General features: G+C 51.8%; 10 protein-coding genes across 10 annotated transcripts; 5 read left to right on the top strand and 5 right to left on the bottom strand.

Moving 5' to 3' along the window:
* Positions 1-522: 522 nt before the first annotated feature.
* BDZ99DRAFT_565203 (putative cytochrome P450 alkane hydroxylase) lies at positions 523-2238 on the top strand. The gene is made up of 4 exons (XM_033727450.1): positions 523-614; positions 674-1283; positions 1335-1744; positions 1861-2238. The coding sequence occupies exons 1-4, from the start codon at positions 530-532 to the stop codon at positions 2025-2027; spliced, it is 1272 nt and encodes a 423-aa protein (XP_033584417.1). The 5' UTR covers positions 523-529; the 3' UTR covers positions 2028-2238.
* Positions 2049-5279, bottom strand: BDZ99DRAFT_431569 (uncharacterized protein). The gene is made up of 4 exons (XM_033717294.1): positions 4377-5279; positions 3674-4306; positions 3100-3622; positions 2049-3045 (listed from the first exon to the last, which is right to left on the bottom strand). Exons 1-4 carry the CDS (start codon positions 5066-5068, stop codon positions 2302-2304), a joined length of 2592 nt encoding a protein of 863 aa, XP_033584416.1. The 5' UTR covers positions 5069-5279; the 3' UTR covers positions 2049-2301.
* A 269-nt stretch (positions 5280-5548) lies between these two features.
* BDZ99DRAFT_513699 (Formate/glycerate dehydrogenase catalytic domain-like protein) lies at positions 5549-6824 on the top strand (the record flags this gene model as incomplete). The annotated part of the gene is made up of 3 exons (XM_033724735.1): positions 5549-6007; positions 6058-6362; positions 6428-6824. The coding sequence occupies 3 exons, from the start codon at positions 5549-5551 to the stop codon at positions 6822-6824; spliced, it is 1161 nt and encodes a 386-aa protein (XP_033584415.1).
* A 166-nt stretch (positions 6825-6990) lies between these two features.
* On the top strand, positions 6991-8813 carry BDZ99DRAFT_16130 (protein serine/threonine phosphatase 2C). The gene is made up of 2 exons (XM_033712864.1): positions 6991-7664; positions 7765-8813. The coding sequence occupies exons 1-2, from the start codon at positions 7156-7158 to the stop codon at positions 8765-8767; spliced, it is 1512 nt and encodes a 503-aa protein (XP_033584414.1). The 5' UTR covers positions 6991-7155; the 3' UTR covers positions 8768-8813.
* Positions 8814-10085: 1272 nt separating this feature from the next.
* On the bottom strand, positions 10086-12230 carry BDZ99DRAFT_505158 (uncharacterized protein; the record flags this gene model as incomplete). The annotated part of the gene is made up of 2 exons (XM_033724086.1): positions 10086-12085; positions 12136-12230. 2 exons carry the CDS (start codon positions 12228-12230, stop codon positions 10336-10338), a joined length of 1845 nt encoding a protein of 614 aa, XP_033584413.1. The 3' UTR covers positions 10086-10335.
* A 2187-nt stretch (positions 12231-14417) lies between these two features.
* Positions 14418-16705, bottom strand: BDZ99DRAFT_565198 (uncharacterized protein; the record flags this gene model as incomplete). Its single annotated transcript, XM_033727449.1, has 1 exon — positions 14418-16705. One exon carries the CDS (start codon positions 16703-16705, stop codon positions 14612-14614), a length of 2094 nt encoding a protein of 697 aa, XP_033584412.1. The 3' UTR covers positions 14418-14611.
* Positions 16706-17159: 454 nt separating this feature from the next.
* On the bottom strand, positions 17160-18172 carry BDZ99DRAFT_457184 (uncharacterized protein). Its single transcript, XM_033718629.1, has one exon. The coding sequence runs from the start codon at positions 18002-18004 to the stop codon at positions 17510-17512; it is 495 nt and encodes a 164-aa protein (XP_033584411.1). The 5' UTR covers positions 18005-18172; the 3' UTR covers positions 17160-17509.
* Positions 18173-18260: 88 nt separating this feature from the next.
* On the top strand, positions 18261-18563 carry BDZ99DRAFT_470452 (uncharacterized protein; the record flags this gene model as incomplete). The annotated part of the gene is made up of 1 exon (XM_033721628.1): positions 18261-18563. One exon carries the CDS (start codon positions 18261-18263, stop codon positions 18561-18563), a length of 303 nt encoding a protein of 100 aa, XP_033584410.1.
* A 776-nt stretch (positions 18564-19339) lies between these two features.
* BDZ99DRAFT_513694 (uncharacterized protein) lies at positions 19340-19632 on the bottom strand (the record flags this gene model as incomplete). Its single annotated transcript, XM_033724734.1, has 2 exons — positions 19340-19488; positions 19536-19632. The coding sequence occupies 2 exons, from the start codon at positions 19630-19632 to the stop codon at positions 19340-19342; spliced, it is 246 nt and encodes an 81-aa protein (XP_033584409.1).
* A 1678-nt stretch (positions 19633-21310) lies between these two features.
* BDZ99DRAFT_513693 (uncharacterized protein) lies at positions 21311-22060 on the top strand (the record flags this gene model as incomplete). The annotated part of the gene is made up of 1 exon (XM_033724733.1): positions 21311-22060. The coding sequence occupies one exon, from the start codon at positions 21311-21313 to the stop codon at positions 22058-22060; it is 750 nt and encodes a 249-aa protein (XP_033584408.1).
* Positions 22061-22190: the final 130 nt, after the last annotated feature.

The raw sequence follows: 22190 nt of genomic DNA, 5'->3' as shown, positions 1-22190 counted from the left end.
GTCGTCCACATCTAGGTAATTCCAGCCCCCAAGACCTGCGGCAGTTGGCATGCGATTGCGCAGACGGGCAAGGCAGTGCAGGGCAATGAGCGGCAAAGTCTCCATTACGGACGGGGGACCAAGAAGCCCGCCATGTACTACAGACATGAGGCATTTAAAGCACTGATGCGTGCCTCTTGCACTTTAATCCCCATTCCTGAATGGACTGGCTAGCCATCACTCGTGAGGCTGGCTCAAGTCCACGCCTGGTTCTCGCGACACTCGCCGCCTGCTATCTCATCGTTCTCTACTTTCAAAGAAGACGTCAGTTTCAAGTGCGCCGTCAAGAACTATCATTTCTTTTCCCACAGCTCACTTTGCAAAGGCAGACCAGGCTTTTGGTGAACAGCATGGCTGCTTGCCAATGGAAGCAAAACTTCCATACAAATGGCCGTTCGCTCTCGATATTTTAAAGCGGCAATATGACGCTCTTCCGTCCCAACGTCTGCTAGCGTTTCAGTCGCAGTATTTTGATAGGATAGGGCCAAACATGCTACTTGGGCTGTTTGGACAGGAGGGATACATGACCATAGACCCCAAGAACGTAGAAGCTATCCTCTCTACACACTTTGAAGGTTTTCTTAGTTCCACTCTCAAGCAGTTTCGCCGTGGATTATAAGCTAACAAGCCGCAGATTGGGGCCTAGGGAGTCGTCGTGAAGGCTTGTATCCCCTACTCGGAGAAGGTATTTTTACACAGGACGGACGACCATGGAAGCACTCTCGCGAGCTTCTCCGCCGCCAATTCGCACGAATGCCATACCAGAACCTTAAGGTGTTCGATGAGGCTGTTAACAACCTTATCACCGGACTGTTGTCCGCAAGCGATGGCATTGTAGATTTACAACCACACTTTTTCCGCTTCACCCTGGCCACCACGACTGATCTCATCTTCGGAGAGCCAGTCCATTCCCTCGGCGATGACGTGCAAGACCACTTCTCCACCAGCTTTGACTATGCTTCGATGATTTCCGCGATTAGACTGCGCCTTGCGGATTTCCATTGGCTGTATAAGACGAAGAAGTTTAGAAACGCTTGTGGAGTGGTGAAAAAGTATGCTAAACACTTCGTAGCGCTCGCTTTGGATGACATGAAGGAGTCTAGAGAGGATCATGACTCTGGAAAGCACGTCTTCATCCACGATCTCTACAAAGACCTCAAGGACCCGGCCTTGGTACGAGATCAACTCGTCAACGTTCTCATTGCTGGACGAGACACCACCGCCTGTCTTATGTCATGGACCTTGTATGTACGCCATCCTTCAAATAGTCCCGACTCACGCATTCTTCTCTGCAGCTTCCTCCTCGTCCGCCACCCCCTTGTGCTCGACCGCCTCCGCAGAGAAATAGCCGCCATCGTCCCAGAAACCGAGCCCTTCACCCGATCCCACATTGCCAAGATCTCCTACCTCAAGTGCGTCCTCAACGAAACCCTTCGCCTCTACCCCCAACTCCCCGTCAACGTCCGCGTTGCCCTCAAGACCACCATCCTCCCCTCCGGCGGCGGCCCCACGGGCACATCACCGGTGTTGGTCCGCAAAGGCACTGGCGTCGGCTACTCGGTATACCACATGCACCGCCTGACGTCGCTGTACGGGCCCGATGCACACCAGTTCCGCCCCGAACGGTGGGAAGGCACGGATTTGGAGCGTAAGGTTGGTTGGGGGTTCATGCCGTTCCACGGGGGGCCGAGAATATGTCTGGGAAGTAAGTTTGTCCGCATTTACTTGTCCATTTTCACCCCTACATCGAAGGCAACCTTCTGGTCTGCATGATAAGATCTTCAAGGTGGGGTAGTAGGATACGGCGCTAACATGGTACAGAGGATTTCGCGCTCATGGAAGCGTCGTATGGTATTGTGAAAATCATTCAGACATTCCCGGGCTTGAGACTGCCGCCTGAGGTCGAGAAGGAGGAGACGGGGCAAGAGAGGCAGAATCTTACTATTGTGGTGACGAGTGCAGAGGGTTGTAAGGTGCTGCTGCGTTGAGCGCTATTGCAACATCGTGGTGGGATCTTTCTAATGAAGGAAAAGTTTGTTGTCGCGTGAGTGCAGTTAGGAAGCACACCTTTAGAGCCTTAGGATGTCACAAGTGGCTAGGAAATGCAGCGGAAGAGCCCTAGCTAGAACTTCTTGCGTCGTTCCCAAGTCTACCACAATCCTACAATCATCCAACCCCAGTGCCCACGCCATTAAAATGCAATCACCCGATGCAACGCTTGTACGATCATGTCTTTATATAATGTACAACTGCAATGTTAACTTACCTCCCCGCAGCCATCGACCCCTCGGGCAACTCATCCCTAAAAATCTCCGTCAAGCTCTCTAGCTCCGTCATCCTCAGCGCCTCCTCCACCGACGCCACAAAGTGCCGTCTTCCACCACACGCCTCCATAATCCCCGACGCCTCGAACAGCCTCCAAACGTCGCTCTGCTCCCCAGGGACTCTACAGAAGAAGACGCGAACATTGCGGGCGCGGTACGATTCCACAATTTCCGAGAGGACCTGTGCGCCGGCACCGTCCAGGCTTGTGACACCGTGAACGTCGAAGATGATGTTCTTATTATGCTCTTCTTTCCGCACGCGTGGGAGGGCAGGATGCGCGGCGCCCGTGCCGTGATACTCCAGCCTCTTAAGTCGATTCTTCAACTCGCCTGTGTTCGCAAACGTCAGGGGTTCCGGGATCTTGACGATCAGGCAGCCTTCGATGAACTCGAGGCGGTCGGGGTCCAGCTCGGCGTTTGCGAACTTGTCTGTAGTACCGGGCACGCGACCTAGGATCTGGATGCGGGGGCGGGTGCTGTGGCGGATGAGGCGGAGGATAGACAGGCCGATGCCGACGGCGATGCCTTTTTTAAGGTCCCAGAAGATGGTGGTGGCAAAGATTACGAACATGAGGATTAGCTCGGACCAGCCTCGGATGCGCCAGAAGAAGCGGATGTCGCCGGGAGCTTCTTCGACAAGCGAGTAGGCTACGACAGATATCATGGCACTGAGGACGCCTTTCTGGTGGGCATTAGCTTCTTGAATAGCAGTAAGATAGGAAAAGAATAGGCTTACTGGCAGGTAATACATGTAGGGTAAGAGGAAAAAGATGCAGAGTAGAGTGATGAGGCTCAAGAAGATACTACTCATTGGAGTTGTTCCGCCAGTCGAGGCATTGACCTTACTCCTTCCATACCCACCAAAGGCTGGTAGTGCCATAAACAGACCCCCAGTGATGTTTGCGGTGCCAAGGGCAATAAGCTCGCGGTTCGCGCTTAATGTGACATCGGTGATGCCCTCTTTCTTGGGGTCTCCAGACCCTAACCCTTTTGCTGCTACGGAAGACTCGAAAAATCCAAGCAATGCAATGATAATAGCCGTATTGAACGCATCGGACGCGTATTTTAGATGCGAAGTTTGAAACGGGAAGTGGATGGCGAATAGCTTCCCGCTTGCTTTGACTTCGCCTAGTACACCAACACCGTGAAGATCCCATCGAAATCTCCATGCGAATATCGCTGATAGTACGACTACAATGAAACGGTCGGGAACATATGCTACAGACGGGTATCGAGGTTGCAGTCTCTTCTTCGTTTCTCTGTTTGCGTTGATCAGTTGGTTGCCCAAATATTCTTGGAGTTCTTCTCACCTAAGAGCCATGATTATCGCAAAAGCACCGAACGAAACAGCGCAAGTCAAGCCATTTGCCTGCTTTATATGGCCAAAAATGAAAACGATCTTGTCTACGCAACTTCCATGAGAGACTTCTCCCGCCTCTGATGCTAGCCGAGCCAAACCCATCTCGGGGATTAGCTGGTCTACAAAAATGACGACACCAATGGCACTGATGAAGCCTCTTAGGAATGGGCGGCTGAGCACACTGTCGAGGAATCCAAGTCTAAACAGTCCGGCTGCAAATATCATCCCACCAGCCATGCATGTGACTATGCCAGCGATTTCTGCGTTTCGTGTGCCGTCACCGTCATCCGTTGTCCCTTTCTTGATATTTTCGCGCACCACCTCTCCGGTCAGAAGCGATCCTGCAGCTTCAGGTCCAACCACCATTAAAGGGCAGGTGCCGAGGATAGCGTAGATCAACGGGTTGACGACGAAGCTGTAGAGTCCATTAATTGCAGGAACATGTCCAAGATTCGAGGCGTATGAAAGTGCCATGGGTATGTAGAAGGACGCCATAGTCAGAGCAGCTACCAAATCGCCGCGAAAATATGCCCACTTGTACTGTCTAATCCAGTTGAATATTGGGATATAATATGCCAAATACCTGCAGAATGCCCGTGTTAGTTTCATGTAGTCCTCAAAGGACGAAGGGTGCAATTGTGATGTCCACGTACATTCGCTTTTCGCTTTTTATGCCATGTCGTTTTGCTAGATAACGCGTTGTGCTCATCTTCTTTCCCCTGCCACCTCCTAGTACCCCATCTGCGACAGTATCTCCAAGAAGCGCATGCGTCACGTCGGCGGGTTCGCCGGATGCGGTACCCAGTCCTCCTGGATACCGGCCTCCGAACCCCTCGTGCGACACGTCGGAACTTATGCTCCCATAGCTTCTTACTGTGCCCGGACGAGGAGAGAAAGTCCCATGATTGCAGTGCTCTGAACCACAACCTGAAGCCTGGTCCCAGTTCTTGTGGCTCAGCAGCCTTGACCGCAAAGTGGACTCCACGTCTACCTCCAATATACCATCAATTGTCTCTGCAGGAGCTATGTCGTCGTTGGAATGTATTGACGCCTGGTCTAATTTGAGATGTATGCCGTCGTCGTCGAAGGTAGGATCGAGGTCATTTTGGGGAGACGTCCTCGGAGACGTCTTGGGAGAGGAGTAGGAGCCCTCTGCTGCTCCATCGTAGTATCCGCGTTTCATGGTGGCCTCTGGCGACGGCGTGCGGCTCGCGGGTACATGAGACTCGCGCAGCTGGCTAGGAGTCGCGGGAACATGGAGGGTGTGTCTGTTCGAGGAGGACTTGCGCCGGTGATAGTCGGAGTCTGGCGACGACGCGCCGGAGCGAGTGTTTTTGGGCGGCATATCGTGCAGAAATCCAAGCCTCAAGGCTTAGCCGCGGTTGGAGAAGTGTCGGTTGCTTTTTCTATGCGGATTCGAGAGTACCCCACCGGAGGCATTCATCGCTGATGGAAGCTATCGTCGGGTGTCTCTATGGCACGGGCGGGGCAGATTAGCGGCGGGCAGTATGCGGAGAAGAGGGTTCGATAGAGGCATCACATGTGCTACACTGGTGGGTACGAGGGGAGGTCATGCAGTTGTGCATTTGCAACATGGGATTCTTGGGGACGAGCCACATGACGAAGGCTGGGCGTTTGGGCGGTGAAAGGAATTCCTTTACTGCCCCGAGAAGGGAGTCATATTTGTCCCGCGACAGCTATAAATCCCCCACCGGCCCTCAATTGCATGCGTTTTTCTAGCCTGCTATCAAGATTTGAATATCTCCGATCTGTGCCCTTCGTGTCGTCGCATTCACGCTCCTCCACATCACCACTACCATTCACAATGGCTTTTCCCATTCTGCATGCCCGCGCAGAGGCCAAGCCCATGGAGCATCGTTCAATGCTCACACCCACAACTGCTAAGAAGCTACTTGACGCCGGCTACCCCGTCCTGGTGGAACGAAGCTCTACGAATCCCCACTTCCGTCGCATCTTCAAAGACGAAGAATTTGAAGCTGCCGGCGCAACCCTAATCGAGGAGGGTTCATGGGAGAGCGCACCTAACGACCACATAATCATTGGCCTCAAGGAGCTCCCGGAGAAGGATACGCCATTGTCACACACATTTGTGCACTTTGCCCATTGCTACAAGAACCAGGGCGGCTGGGAGCAGGTGCTGGCAAGATTCCCCCGCGGAGGAGGAACGCTCTATGACCTAGAGTTCCTGCAAGACGCCTCTGGCAGGCGAGTTGCAGCGTTTGGCTACCATGCTGGCTTTGCTGGCGCTGCATTCGCTGTCAAAGTAAGTTCTTTCGACCTGTCGTAGCTGAACTGGCTCTAACTATACAACAGACCTGGGCATGGCAGCTCACCCACCCGAACGGTGACCCACTTCCCGGCATAGACCAATTCACAAACGGCAGAGGATACTACGAGAACGAAGACGAGCTCATCGCTCAGCTCAAAGAGGACATTGCTGCAGGCGAGAAGGTTGCAGGACGCAAGCCCACTAGCCTCGTCCTGGGAGCTCTTGGCAGGTGTGGCAGTGGAGCTGTTGACTTGCTGGAGAAGATTGGATGCACAGAGATCAAAAGTTGGGATCTCGCAGAGACCTCGGAGAAGCCAGGTCCATACCCCGAGATCATCGAATCTGACATGTAAGCGCTTCCACTTAATGCCTCAGTCAGCAAGCATCGAGGAGGCTAACGGGTACTCGAAATAGTTTCGTCAATTGCATCTACCTCTCCAAGCCAATCCCACCCTTCGTGAACGCCGAGAGCCTAGCTTCACTGAACCGCAAGCTCAGCGTTGTCTGCGACGTCAGCTGCGACACCACCAACCCGCACAACCCCATTCCAATCTACTCTATCAACACCACTTTCGACAAGCCCACGGTGCCAGTGCCCGTCACGAGCGGCCCACCGCTCTCGGTCATCTCCATTGACCACCTTCCCTCCGCTCTTCCGCGAGAGGCATCAGAAGCCTTCAGCGAAGCGTTGCTTCCGAGCTTACTCGCCCTTAAGGACAGGCAGACGACGCCCGTGTGGCAGGGAGCCGAGAAGCTGTTCCAAGAGAAGGTTGCCACTTTGCCCGAAGGCATGGCCAAGAGAGAAGTGTAGATTGCAGCTAATGTACTTGCTTGATGTGAAGAATACCCCCAAAAATATCGGCCTATACGGATTAGATAAAAGTCACTAAAATACGACGTACGGGACGGGACGTGTTCCCTTGACATATGAACCACAACTTCTTGTTTCGTTTGCTTGACCCCATTCCGAAACCTGTTAATGAAGAAGCATAGGGCCACACCTATGAGTTACTGCCGCCCTTCAGAGCTCTAGGAGAAGAAATGATATACATACCTAATAAGGCTTAGACTGGCGCATTGACCAGGGCTATATATCAGCCTCATTCCATCCCGTGCTGCTTACACTCTACCATTCCTCCACAATGTCTCTACTCGTACGCCGGGTGAACTCTGGAGCGCATAGCGTACTCCGCCATGGGTTAGATCGAAGTTTCAATCTATCCATCCGCCAACATGCTACATTAACTATTCGAGTTGCGACCCATCAGTCTCGTGCTTTAACCCTCAACAATGCAGGGCTGGTCTTTGGTCTGAGCGCCGCATTTGCATGTGGTGCTGTGATCGAGGGAATCTACGGTCCCTCCAAGCCTACCGCCATTTCGCCTAGATCAGCATCTTCACCGATCAGCCCTGACGAAACTCCAAGAGACCCTATAGCTCTGGTCAAGGAACCTGTGTCTCTCAATGTGCAAACTGCAACTGCAAAGCTCACCGAGAATGAGCTTAGCGTTGCTGCAACTGGGAAAAGCCCAGAATCCCATTCCGTGCAGTTTGCTAGCAATAGCCCGGTCGAAGACCAATACGTGCAAGTCGTCGCACCTGGAGTGGGCAAAACTCCATGGTGTTATTGGGGAGTTCTTGATGGACATGCGTATGTATCGTTTCCTCGTTTTTCTCTACCGTTTTCTCCAACATCGTCGTATCCCTTATCCACGGTGCAAGACAAAACCATTTTACTAACGATGCTACAGGGGAGCTGCAACAGGCATCCTGCTAAAGAGCACCCTCGTCCCATACGTATCCAAATCTCTATCTCAATTATCTACTCAAAGCGCTAGCCCGTTGATCACCTCCGCCATCCAAAACGCATTCACAAGCCTCGATGCCGACATCCTGAACACCGCCCAAAAGGCCGTCAATTCCGCCTCCTCAGTCTCAGCCGCAGCTCTCGCAGCTCTCGCACCCGCCATCGCGGGATCTTGTGCACTCCTCGCCATCTTCGATCCCAAGAGTTCTGTCCTCCGCGTAGCATGCACCGGCGACTCCCGAGCCGTCCTCGGTCGCTACGAGTCTGCCGCTGGAAAGTACGTCGCCAAGCCACTCTCAGCCGACCAAACCGGCTTCAACGCCGCTGAAGTGGAGCGCATCAGCGCAGCCCACCCTGGCGAAACCGGCATTATTGATCCAGCGTCCGGGCGCTTGCTCGGCATCGCAGTAACCCGCGCTTTTGGTGACAGCAGATGGAAATGGAGCGAGAAGTTTCTTAAGAAGACGCAAGAGGATTTCTGGTCACCTGCGCCACGGAAAGGCGCTATCACGCCGCCCTACATGACAGCGGAGCCGGTTGTAACAGAGACGCAGGTGGTCAGGGGGGAGCGTGGCGACTTTGCGATTCTGGCGTCTGATGGGCTCTGGGACCATATCAGCAGCGAGGATGCGGTTGAGTGCGTGGCGCAGTACGTTGAAGCTAGGAAGAGCGGGAAGTTCAAGTCTCCAGTATCATCAGAAGCGAAGGCAGACGACTCTTACCATGTGGTGGGCGGCAAGCCGTTCACGCTGACGGATGGTAAGTATGTGGAGTGGAAAGCGACGCCGGAGCACTTTGTCGTCGAGGATGGCAATGCGGCTACGCATCTAGTGAAGAATGCGTTTGGAGGGTCACGGCGGAGCTTGTTTTGCAGCGTTATGAGCGCTGGGCAGCCTCTTAGTCGGAATATTAGGGATGATATTACTGTTCAGGTTATTTTCTTTTAGGCTATTCAGCAGTCACAGGGGGCTAGTCTTTAGACTCCAACAGCATCTCAAATGGGCTACGTAAGATACCTTGTATTCAATTATCGTGAAAGTCGCGTAGCTAATGGCTCGTAGGAATTCAAGGCGTGGTTGCACAACGTCCAAATCAACTCGATTCTAAAGCATACATGTTTCTATATTTCTCACACATTGTCACATGAGATATCAGGATTTGTAAAAGTAGAGCAGAATAACATTTCATTATTTCGATAGCCCATCGAATTGACAGGCGGTGGGTATCTTATCTGAAGAGCCCGAGGACCATGGTCTGGCACCTTGGTTGCCCTTGACGGACTCATATTCATGCTCATGCATGATCACGCGCCAGTCGCGGCTGTGATTTTATGAGTTTGCGCGAGTCTCCCAGCATGAATTTTGCTAGAATCTGGGATTGCCAACTTACCAAGAGAAGGAAGAGCCGGAGACCGCATTTTGGGACTTTTCCTGGTGTTTTTAAAAACTGAAGGTTGAAGTGCTCTGACAGGCACCCGCATTTGATATCGATGTTGCGCGATTTGATATGCTAGGATAGGGTGTAGGTAGCTGGGTGCTGCTGCCACCAGACATTGATGTCGTTATTGCGCTGTGTTGCTACCACCGGACATTGATGTCGTTATTGCGCTGTTTTGCTATGCCGAGTCATGGTTGAATGACTGCGGATGAACTGGGTCAGTGGAATCCCATGTCGTTGCGGAAGGTATACCGCGAGTTCGCCATTGTTGTATATAATGGAGCCAAAACAGTATAGAGATACTATTGGCATTTGGATGTGGTGTGTATACAGGGTTGTTGTGTATCAGTATATCGAGTATGTCTCTCGCAGCTGCTTGCCGAGAGTTTCAGGTATATGCACGCGACGCTGAGGTCAAGGTTCATGGAGAGATCTCGTGGATGTCTCTCGCACTTTATTGCGTGGAGCTTCAGCTACTTGTACGTGACGCTGCGGTTGAGGTGCATGGAGAGGTATCGAGTATGTCTCTCGCACCTGCTCGCTAGGAGGTTCAACTATATGTACGCGACGCTGAGGTCGAGGTTTATGAAGAGATATATAGATGAGGCGGCTGAATGCCGCGTAGTGTGAAGGTAGAAAGTGTCTGGAGGCTTGAAATTGGGCGTCTTTTATCCTCGTCATGAAACTGCTTTATCCCTTTAGAATGTGAATTTCTTGAAGTGAATTGTTGAAGTCCAATGCCGATTTCTTACAATGCTGCTGTTCTGGATCGCATTGTAATGCACGATGTGTAGGTCATGACAGCTACCCTTGGTGGGGATTTGATGGGTGAGAGGTCTGTTTGGCTACGAACAGGATGTATAGGTATTATATACTAGACAACCTACAAGTCACAACGTGGAGTGGCTACGCTTATGAGAACTCGGAATTCAAATAAAGAGCGTTCTTGTGGTTGGAGCAGCGCTGTTACAAAGAAAGTGGAAACCCGTGCCTTCGTATCAGTATTCTGCCTTGCTCGAAGCAGTAGCAAGAGTAACCAAGAGAGATATGTTCAGTACTTCCCATCGTTCAATAGACATTAATAGGTGAAAGATTCCTCCACAAAGTCAATGTTCTTGACGCTCACCCGCCGCCTCACCGCAGCCCTCACCATATCCGCAAAGGCCCCAGGCCCGCAGACCGTGACCACCATCGCCCCGACTTGGTCTAGGATTTCAGCATCTATCACGTCGCTGGCGTTGCACCGCCCTCGTCGCACTTTTATACCCTCGGGCAAGAGCTTGGTGTCAAGGTCTGGATTTCTGCCCGACACAAAGACGATGACCTGGAGTACGTTCTTGCGATCGCGCATCGCCATGATCTCGTCCAACCACTGTCCAGTCCACTCGAGTATGTCAGTACTGCGGATGGACCAGATGAGCACGACCTTCTGCGCGGCAGCGGTGCCGCCGGCGTGTCCAGCTACTAGGTGGCGGACGAAGGAGATCTGATGCGTGATACCAACGCCACCGGCAAAGAGGAGGACGGTCCCGTATGAGTCCAAAGAGTTGAACCCGCCGTAGGGGCCTTCGATTGCACCCCACGTAGTGAGAGTGTTGTTGGGCTGGAAGGATGCTTTCGTGTGTAGGGACCGCGTCATGCCGGTGCGAGCACGAACCACGAGAGAAATGGTACTGTTAGTCGTCTTGAATTTGAGGTCGTCTATAGAGGATGGGAGTTTTCCGGATTCGGTAGCTAGGGGCTGAGGTTCGATCCAAGCGACGGAAAATGGATGCGAGCACCAGAACGAGATCGATGGTAGGTAGACGTGGACATGCGACCCGGGGTTCCCGGTCCAAGGGCGAGTGAGGTGAAAGGTTAAGCGGCATGCCTCTCCTGGAAGGGCTTCCACCGTAGTCTTGGTGATTGATCGGCCTCTGAATAGCCCGGAGGTATTGAAGTACGCGACTCGGAAGAACCGGAAAACATATTCGGCGGCCAGAAAAGCGATGAAGATGTAGGCCCAGTACAGCTGTGGCAGTGCATGCTGCTTCAGGTGCCAATAGACACCAATGATCACGTGAATGACCAAAACGCGATGGATAAGGAGAAAAGTTTCGTAGAATGCGTGTCGCAAAGGAGACCACGTTTGGATTGTTAGCAGCAAGAACGCGATCGAGGCCATAAGTCCCCATTTATAGCTTTCAGCTTGGTTGATGATCCACATTGCGCCTTTCCAGTCTCCGACTCTCAAAGTGTTGTAGAGCCACGCCGCAATATGGGCCAAAACCTCCAAGAAGACGATACGTGCCAGCCACCGATGGAAGAGATTGAATGTGTCGTAGCTGATGTGAAATATCCAGATGAACGGGTTGTTTCGGAGTGCGAATAGGATCGTTGGGATGAGGTTCAGTACCGCCAAAGTGCCGGACCGACCTCGCAGTGTTGCAACGAGGAACGGTGCGTCGGCACTTTTCCAGGGTAAGATTAGGCAATATGCTAGGTTGGATGCGAAGTAACCTAATAGTAGTATTGTGTGCATCCGTGAAGGTAGTGTGCCAAACGTTATAGCACTGGAAATTTGAATCTCGGAGTTGTGGCGATTTCTCCAAAGGGGAGCGTATAGCAGATGTTCTTTCAATCGAGGGAGCCATTTCCAACGGTTCGTAGCCCATATTGCTTGCCGGGCTGGGTTTGTCGCTGCAGCAACATGCCGTCTTTCTGCTTGAAATCGTCGTCCTACTCGATACACGAGGATGACAATGGTGACAAGAAGTAGAGTCGTAAGCAAGACATTGACAAGGAGATTGTTTTGAGGCTGGTTGACTCCGTTCAGGCCATGAGAGTATCTACGCTATGTTAGTAATGGGACGCAGGAATGCTGGAAGTAATGCAATACTTGTACTGGTCGTCAGGGTGAGTAGGAGCGTGAATGTCGTTGATATCAACGTGTGTTGGATAGGAGGCTGAGACACCTTTCGATGTCGTGGCCATTGTTGATAAAACAGTCTGAGGGGATCGTGCAGATTGCAGATGAAACAGACGTATCGAAAAAGCTTCCAAGCAGGTGTCGGGATCGAGGGTTCGATCTTCAGTTGCGTGGCGCTCTAAAATTTTCCACCCTCAGCGCTAAAGTCCTGCTTCGGATCGATTCATAGGTGTTTGCATCAAGATTCAGCCGCTGCAGTGGATTTCTGTGGGTTCCCGAATGAGTAAGTCAGTGGAGCTGTCCCTCAAAGAGACAAGCCGCATTGGGGTTTCTTACTCCGTCATCCCTCGCCAGGACAGTCTTCTATATCTTGGCGTCTCCTTCACCTGGAAGAGGGGGAGATATCACCCGACAACGTCGCAATATTGCTTCTAGACCAATTCGAACGACACATTATGGACTAGACTTGAGAGGCCCAACAACCTGCGCGGACACTAGAACTTAGGGTAAAATGCATATTCCTAGTTTTCTTTGGTGGATATTGGATGTCGGGGTGTCGGGTGGTATGATGTCGCGGAAGGAGTTGATGTGACCATCTGCATGAAAATGTGTGAAGAAACATTGATTATTTTGGTGAATGCTAGTCCAAGGTTCTCAATGGCTGGGGGTAATCATTATCTACGCATGGCAGTTCGTACATTTCCCCTAAGCGGAAACCTGAGAATATGAAAATTTGTGACCAGGCCTAATGCCAGAAAGGCACCACGACGGCGCGTATTTCTATCCATCGACGGTTGCATCTCTTAGGCAACGACCTTTTAGCCTTACAACACTAGGCGCCGTTAACACACAGACACAATTTCATGCAAGTGGTTCGTCTTGAAGCGTTTATTGAGAACTTTGAGGTGGTGGTGGAGGTGGTGTTGTTGATGCATAACCGACGCATCGTTCGGGCAAACTCCAGTTTCCGTACCGACGAACATGTCGATGTGATTCGTCCGCACATCATGGTAGATGGTAGTAAGTCTAGATGATTCCGAAGCGGGAGCTTCCGAGGCCGGCCGAGGGCGTTTATGAAGATGGACCCACAGCTGGATCATTGGACCATTGCTTCTAACAAATCGGAGTCGAGTACAGTACCGTGCCTACGCCAACACCAATTTAGCCATGGAGAGGCCAGCGATAACCGGCGAAGTATCGAGATAGTCGCATGGTAACGGATTGATCATCCAAATTCAGGGAGGTTGGGTCGTTTCCCTTGAAGAATTAGGAATAGCTGGACACAAATTTGTTTTGGGGACTTCGATCAGGCCCTGAAAAACCGATTCCGCGGAACCGAGCGCGATGCCACTGGCCCGCGGCTTGGGAAAATGACACAACGGTATTGAGGAAGCTTTATTCAAAGCCGTGACTTTGTGACTTGTAAAATGAAATACATTGCTGGACATGCTACCACAGGCCATCCTCAGCAGTACACTTCACAGATAGTGTATCAGAGTTGGAGTACCGTGGCAACACTGACGCGTCACGATGAAGAGTACCGCAACTGAGGTATGTGAAACGCGACTCACATGTTAAAAACAAACCAAATGTCAAGTTTCGCCGTTACAAGATAGCTTCCTGTCTTTTGAAAGCCCAGAACATCGAACCGAGTGAAAAGTGGACCTTGCACAATCTGTACTAGGTATGGGCATGTCAGCCACCCAGCACTGATGTAAGCTACCCTCATGCCTGGGCCTCTGAAAGAGCTTCGTACAACAATAAGGTTCAGTCAATGAGATAGTTCTCTTCGGTGCCAGGTTTCAACGTGTCTGTCAGGCCCCAGGTTTTCGAGTCCTAAAACCATTCTGTTAAGTCGCAGGAGGCCTTGTCGCGAGCGCAAACTTCTTCATGGGCCTTACTCTCCGGTGTATGCATTCGCAGTCTAGATCGCGGAACGATCAACTGTTGAAGGCACCGGAGGCTTGATCCGACGGCCTCCAAATTCCTCGCACGTTGTCATCCAACGGATGTCCTGTTTGGGATAGCATCGAGTGCAAGAGTTGTGCATGCTTAAAATTCATCCTGAGAAGGCTCTGCGCGATGAAGATCACTCTTGGTGTCGTTAGGAAAGTTGAGAAGATGGGAAGGAGGAGGTCTGATGATGCGGGAGGCACTGAAGTACCCCTCCAGCTTAGTAAGCAACCCTCGCGTCTAGTTATATCTACTTCACGAGTACTTTGCACAGCTTCAAGTGGTGTTCAAATCACGTACTGGACTTCATCAAATTACGACTGTAATGAAACTGGAATTTCGCAAACTTTCGCTCCTAGGGATATTTACGTCTTCCGAAGGTAAAAACAGTAGAATCCAGTAGAATCATCAACTCTCTCCATAACCAAAACCACATCCGTTCCATAAGCCTCTTTTCCTGCGTACAGTGGAACGATCTCAATCGCTAGCCCCTTCACAATCCCCTAGCGCTCCTGGTGCGGATGGGCCCCTTGGCCTTCTTCACTGCTCGCAACTTGTGGATGTTGACGTCAGGCTCGCCTTCTTCCAAGGCATTGGCCTTCCTCTTGTTGCCGACCTTGTTGGTGGAAGTAGCGGCAGACGTCCTCTGTGCTGTGGTTTTGGCGTCAGATTCGCCGTCTCCCGAGGTGTTGGCCTTGCTCTTGATGCCGGCCTTATTGGTAGAATTAGAGGTAGACGTCTTCTGTGCTGTGGTTCTGGCGTCCGGTTCGCCTGCTTCCAAGGTGTTGGCCTTCCTCTTGTTGCCAGTCTTGCTGATGGAAGTAGCGGTAGACGTCTTCTGTGCCGTAGCTGGCTTGGGTACCACATGGATAGTCGATCGAGTGCTCGAGTTCCTTGTTGAAACGCCCGGTTCATCCACCTCATGTTGTACCTCTGCGCCCTGACTATCGTTCCTCACGTACTGAGCATCTGCTGCATCGGGATCGAAATCTGGCGGTACCGTGAGGTCCTCGTCCCGCTCTCTCTCCAATTTCTTCACCTTCTTCTCCAGTTTGGTGGAACGGTCCTGCTCGTTCAGGAACATGTTGTACACCTTCTGGTTAGACTTCTCCTTGTTATCGGCTTCGGCTTTGAACTGGTCTCGCTCTTGGGTCGCTACTCTAAGCTGGCTTCGAACATCATTCAGCTGCTGCTCAAGCGTATCGTACTCGCGGCACTTTTCGTTGTAGGCGATGGTGTGGTTCCCGATGATGGTGCGAATCGACTTGCCCCCGCCCACAGCTTGTAAGTCCTTGTCCAATCGCGCGATCTCAGCCGTCGCCTTCTGAAGCTCTTCCTCCAATTTTGCGTTCTCCGTATCCTTGCGTTGCCCAGCAGCGGTTGCAGCCTCGAGCTCCTTTTCAACTTGCGATATCGTGTTGGTATTACGGTTAAGCTGGTTCTTGAGGTCGTCTATTTCCGCCTGCATGCCGCGGATTATACTGTCTTTCTCGATATTGGCTTGTGCGGTCGCCGCAGGAGCCTCGGTGGTGGCCTCAAGAGCTTCGTGATGTGCCAGCTCTCTACTGGCCCGGACCTGATTCTGCATGTCTGCTACTGTCGCTTGCAGATACTGCATCATCTCACCGTAGCTGGCGTTGGTCTCGTCGCTCGCGGTCAGTTGTTGGGTAACCTCCACCATGCGTTGTTTATACGTTTCAAGCTCCCTCTGAAGCGCCCCGTGCGCCTCTTCGCCCTGGGAAATTTTGGTTTGTAACCCGGCGATAACGGCTTCGTGCTGCTTCTCGCTCGCTTCATGCTGCTTCTCGCTCGCTTCTTGCTGCTTCTCGGCCGCTTCGTGTCGCTTTTCGGCCGCTTCGTGCTGCTTCTTGACCGCTTCGAGCTGCTTCTCGGTATGCTCTGCGCTTGCCTCCGAGAAGACGAGTGTATCATTCTTCTCAGCGAGCTCCTCCTCGCACGTGGTAAGCTTTTGGGTGAGCTCTTCAACACGGCGCTGATGCTGTGCGAGCTCGCGGCTTAGGCTCTCGGCCTCGGCGCCCTTCTGAGCGAGAGAACCCTTGAGCTCGTCGACCCGGTTCTGAAGTGCCTCAGACACTTCTGCACTTTCGGAGATCTTCTCCTCCATCTTCTGGATCTCTGCTCCATGCTCTTGCTTCATCTCCTCGACCTTCGAGTCGAGATTCTTCAAATCCTCGTCCAACTGCTCCTTCATCGCCCTGAGAGCACCAGCGCTATCGCCATCTTCCTGACCGCCGCCTAATTTCGCCTTCTCTGCCGCAAGCGACACTTCCAGCTTGGATTTCTCGAGCTCACAGGCAATCAGATTTTCGGTCGCCTGTTTCAGTGCTGCTTCCACCTCTTTCTTCTGGTTTAGTACTTCGCTCAGGATATCCTTGATACGGCCAAGGCCCGACGTGCTGCTCTTTCGCATGCTGTCTCTATGCGCATTGAAGTCTTGAACAGAAAGCAGGCTGGATGGTGGCGTGAGAGGGGTAGAGGCTTGGTCGCGCCGCGGAGTCGGGTCGGTGGAAGGAGTGAAGGGCTCGCGAGGGCCCGAGTTCTTGATGGCTTCGCGATGCTCTGCCATTACGATCGTAAATTGAGTATGAAATGGGTGTTGTGGTCAGGTAGAGATGGTTGGCTGAGGTGGAGGTGCTGGTGTTTTTTCGATAGAGAGGTGCAGTCGTGGGGCGCTGAAGGAGTGGCCGTGGAATAAAAGTCGGGGTTCGCCACCTAGAATGGTGGTGAATAAGACAATAGGAATGTCTAGAATGGTGTGCCCAGGTGAGCAACTCTAGGAAATATTTCAATACCGCAGACGCTAGCGTAAGGAACACCTATTTTCCAGCGTACATAGTATTTGCGCCAGCCAAAACGTCACAATCTTAGCATGATCTAGCAAATTGTTAACAGCTACTTAAAGAGTGGCAGAGGGCCTTGGTACCTTAAAGTTATACAGAGGTGTTCCAACCGTAAAACAATACGCAGCTCTGTTCGACGGGTTATCGGTGCCTCACAAGACTGCTACTGCACGTGTCAGACAGGCGGAATCACGAGGAAGTTGAGAGAGTTATCGTGTAAGCGTCCAGCCAGTTGAGGCCCACCTGGACGCATCGATGAGATGGCCTTGAGGGCTGGTTGAATGCTTTAATGGCAGGGTAGCAGAAAGAGAGAATATAGCAACAAAAGAGCGACCAGCATCTGTCTCCGTGTTCTGCGATATCCAAAACGCCGCGCAAAGTCAACAAACCTCCAATAATATATGAGACCAGCTGGGGGCCTTCACGGTCAAAACAACGCTGAAATGCGAGAACGAGTACCTCCAGAATCCAGTCCCCAATGTAACAAAGAACCATTCGGCATGGACTTCCTTCTGAGGAACATAGACGGCTCATTGCTCCGTCCAGTGGACTGGTTCGATTTTCTCAACTTCCATCTTCTCTCTCGGCTTTCGCGGCGACGACGACGAAGACGTTCCGAAGCAGCCACATACTGCCCTCATTCTCTGACCAAACGACACGGAGCCAGGGGATCGCGCTTCGTCAGAGGTCGAGCGTGTTGGGGAAATGCGGCCAGCTGGGGGAGACGACCCGGACCGCTTCCCATGCCGGGATCTGGATCGCGTTTTCGCCGGCGAGTGCGGCTGAGGTGGAATTAGTGGCATTTCCGCCACGAACGTAGGAGATGTAACGGCAGAAGGCGGTTGAGATGAGCTGTCGAATCTGGGTGAGCTGATGCTTATCCCATCACTGGTGGAGCTGGGAGATCGGGGCACCGGATTTCGAGGCTGCCCATGAGGGGAAAGCATTGGGCCTTGTCTTGGGCGCGGCGAGATGGTGAGGCCGGCTCCTGAGAATTGTTGGCGTTGGGGCTCTGGGGATGCCATATTCGCTCCTGCGGGAGTGGTGGAGTGTAGAATGTCTGAGTGGTATAGTAAGAGTTATACAAGAAAGAGAGGTTTGAAACAAGATGACTCTATATCCCGGGGGTTCACGGCGTCTATGATTTGGCGATAGCAATAATATAGTCCGTCCGCACCGCCGTAACGATGATGTCCACGCCGCAATAATGAAGGACGCACGCGAAGGCCAGTGAAACGGCGTCTATTAAGCAAGGGATGCGGCTGGGCGAGAAAGACAGGCATGGCCATGATGGATCGGGCATTGTTTGACGCCATGGAGTGCCTCGCTGCCGCAGTGTTGTTGGGCTTGGGCAGTGGGTCCAATGGCAACGGCGGCGGAGCGTGCTCACCATGCAGGATGACAGCTGCATCTGTCGGATGTTTGATGCATGGGCACTCTATGCTGCAGTGTACTGGCTTCGTAGTGGTGTGGGAGTCAAGCAGGCTGTCGTTCAGGGTGGTGCTCTTCCTCCGCAAAGACTGTATAGTGAGCCCTTTAGGGTGGAATGGCTCAAGAAGTGCCGACGGAATACGAGGTACCTAGGTATTCTAGTTTCTCCACGACGTCCTCTACCTCTCTCTCTACATACAACCGCCTCCTCCTTCGGCTGCTTGCACGCTACCGATAGCTCTTCATTCTCCTAATCCGAAGAATACGCAGCGACACAAGCCCGTCATTGCCTTGTCTCCTTCCCAATCATACCTACAAGGTAGAGCTACCCTCCTACCCGGACTGCGTCTGAGTGGCGGATCGCATGTGATTCTACCATTGGTACACATGAGCTCAGTTTGCCACCTGATGCCACATCTCCCCGCATGTTTCCGTTGTCGCACCAGGTAGGCGACTGCTTTTCGTCGGGCGCATGCGTGTAGCCCTTGTCAGGATACTTTTCGTAAGATTTCTGGTACCCTCGACAAGGGCATCTTTTCCCCAGAACATGCCGTTCTGGGAAGGTCACCATGAACGACTCTGCCTTGCTGTTTCGAAACAAAAATCACTACGCCGCCAACACTTTTCGGGCTGTGGAGTTCCAGGATGTTATATTAAAACAAGCGCTGAGCCCTTGAATCCCTGCACAGCTCACCTTAATTACGAGTAACAAGTGCTTATCGGAGGGCCTCGCCGCAATGTTAAAAATCAAACAGAGGATTTAATTTCGACGTTGACGCCGACCCGTGTGCTCGGGATAAAACCTGCCTACGTGCAATGATCAAGAGGGGCGGTGGACTGGGTGGCACAGCTGTCTTGCGATGAATTCTAGGGCTACCAGGAGACCGTCACGCTAAAATTACTTTAACTTTCCGCTATCATACTACACTTCATTCTCCCATGCATCGACCGTCAATCTCGCCCGACGCCTTCGCGCGAGCTTCCATAGAAGCGACGGCCTCCACAACTTCAAAGTCCACGATGTACTTCCCGTTGACTATCCACTCGTCCAGCAGCATCCGGCCCATAGTCTCCATGACTTAGTGACAACAAGTCAGAATGTTGATGACCCAGCTGGAAACGTACTCAAAGCCTTCGAGGGTAAGCAGACGTGGTATTGGAAGCGTCCGTAGATGGGGAGAGTGTCGCCGGAGGCGAAGTGCTTAATTATCAAGTAGAGCATGTTTCGAGGGTCGATCGAAGCATGTAGGGACAATAGGGCGGTATAACGAACGGCCTATGAGAGGTAGGTACTCACGGAAGATGAGAGAAAGGCGTTGAGTGGAAGGCCGAAGAGGCTTTTCAGCTCCTGCGCCGAGAATTAATCTTGTGCGTCAGGAACACAGATTTTCATGCTGATGCATCGCCAGCATGACTAGGACTTGTTGAGAGACATACGCCGAATGGAAAGTAGATTGAATAAACGTAAGTAATCCTTTCTATGTTTTCAGCTTATGTTGTTCTTGTTCACATGCTCTATGCATCGTCACAAATAATCTCTTCCACCCCCCGCTTCAACTCCGCGCGACTGATGACTCCCCGAAATACGTCGATCTTAGTGCCGCTCGGAGAGATGTATATGCAGCTTATGGGGTTTCTGGCTTTCAGTTTGAGTCCGCGGCATACGGATTGGGCTTTTTGAATGTCCTTCTGCGCATGAAAGCTGAGGGCTATCTAAAGAAGCTCGACTGGGAGATCAAGGTGCATTTCTGCTTTCATAACCTAGATGGTCGTATTGGGTCTATGTGCTGGGATCGTTGGGTGCTCTGGAGATAAGGCCGACTATATAAAGATGGGGAAACGGAGACGTGAAGCGTGGAGCAGCCTTGTCTCCCCAGGTCCCATTGAAGACAAACCGCTGTAGAGTCTGGTAAAGTCTACTGCAACGACCCTTCCAGGGACTTAGTCCTCAAAGTAAGTCAAAGTCGCTTCCCAGTCACCCTGTAATCTAGCCACCACAGCTGGCTTTCTTCCATACTAGTATACGCGGAGATTCGCATTTAGTAGCACATGCACATGAGTGCACCATCAGGCCCTCCATCGGCCTATTCAAAAATCTCGTTACGTCTAAAGGAGGTAAACGCCTAAGAACCGACCTTGGAGAGTGATAGAGGATAGAATAAGGACAAGGGCTCGGCTAACGACGTGGATACCTGAAGGACTGAATTGGAAATGTAAAGGACATTCATAGTTTAGCTTGTTAGCAACGCATTCTGAAGCCATGTGGACATTAATCTTGAATATTTCTATCAGTCCAGCAGCAGACGACTGCACGCGTACAATTACCCGAGAGGGGTATCGCGTACTTCCGAGGATGCGAATGGTAGTCTTTGATTCTTAACATGCATTGTGATTAGCAGGGGCTGTAGAATAGAAATACACGAAAGCTGCTGCCTATTTCTCGTCCAGTGTATATGGAACGCGCGGAGCGCTCCATCTGCCATCCTTCACAGCACATTGAGACCCCTCCGTAGTTTCGGTATGAACATTCTAATCTCGCTCTTCTCAAACATATTGAAAGAAAGCGTCTCATTCTCTGATAATCTCATCGCATCCATGCCCACGGCTATTCCGCGTCATCGAACTCATCACATCGACAATATACTCACTTTCTTGACTATTCTCATTATATATCACCATGATGCGATAGCCTATGGCGGAACTGGCGGCTGGAGCGGCTATGCCTCCAAAAGCACCGTCCATTTTCCTCCCCCGTCCTCACTGCTTTCAATGCAATCAATCAAACTTTCTTCATGGGGACTTTTTTCCTCCTCAGCGGGCGCTTCTCTGCCCTTGCGGCACGAAAGCGCAGTCGATCCGCGTTTCTGATCGAAAAATGGAGGCGGCTCGGAGTACCAACGATGGCGTATTCGCTCTTTGGGCCAATGTTGGAGTGGTTGATAATAGTATCTTTCCACCGGATTCGGCAGGGTATCTTCGTAATCATTAGACTCCATATACGGGGGATGATGAAGGGTGTGAGAGGACCGGTGTGGTACTGTGCCCTGCTGCTGATTTTCGACGTGGCATATGCTGCATCCAGGCCAGGGGACTTTGATTTGCCAGACCAAGAGAAAAGAGAGGAAGAGGAAGAAGAAAAGCGTCCGATCGAGTCAGAATCCATCAAAGCTCCCAATCAACTGAGCGCACTCGGTGTTCTCAGATTAGTTTCAACCGCGAGCTTCTTCACACGCCTTTATTACCCCTGCGATCGGCATCTCCAGTATTTCCAACTCAATGTTGGCTACCTTCCCCAATACATAGCTGCCTACAGCACTGGCATCGCGTTCGCATCTTTGGATTTATCTGCCCTAATCACTGCCGAGACGCGCTACAGGCTCTTTCTCATAACCGTCACAACGACCATACTTGGTTCCATATATTTGCTGCTATTTCCCCATTTCGATCCAACGAAATCCTCTTTGACCACCGCGCTGGGAGGCTGCAATCCGCTTGCTGCGTGTTACGCTGTTTTGAATGAGAGCACTGGTCTGCTAGTCTTTTCTGTTCTTGCTCCGCTATTCGAAAAGTATGCGAACAGGAAATGGGGCAATTTGGCAAGATATTCTTACGCAGCATTTCTCGTCCATAAGCCGAACGTGTTATTCTAGCAATACATCTTCGACTCATGGGGTTCGAGCGGCCCGGCAAAAACCGCGGTGGTGGGGACAATAGGATGCGTATCGAGTTGGCTGAATGGGTAAGTTAAGCGCTGAACGCTTTCTTTGAATATGCTAACAT

This window comes from Mytilinidion resinicola, assembly GCF_010093595.1.
Source record: "Mytilinidion resinicola strain CBS 304.34 unplaced genomic scaffold BDZ99scaffold_1, whole genome shotgun sequence".
Lineage (NCBI taxonomy): Eukaryota > Fungi > Ascomycota > Dothideomycetes > Mytilinidiales > Mytilinidiaceae > Mytilinidion > Mytilinidion resinicola.
The sequence above is the reverse complement of the archived record's forward strand: the minus strand, read 5'-3'. Positions and strand labels throughout refer to the sequence as shown.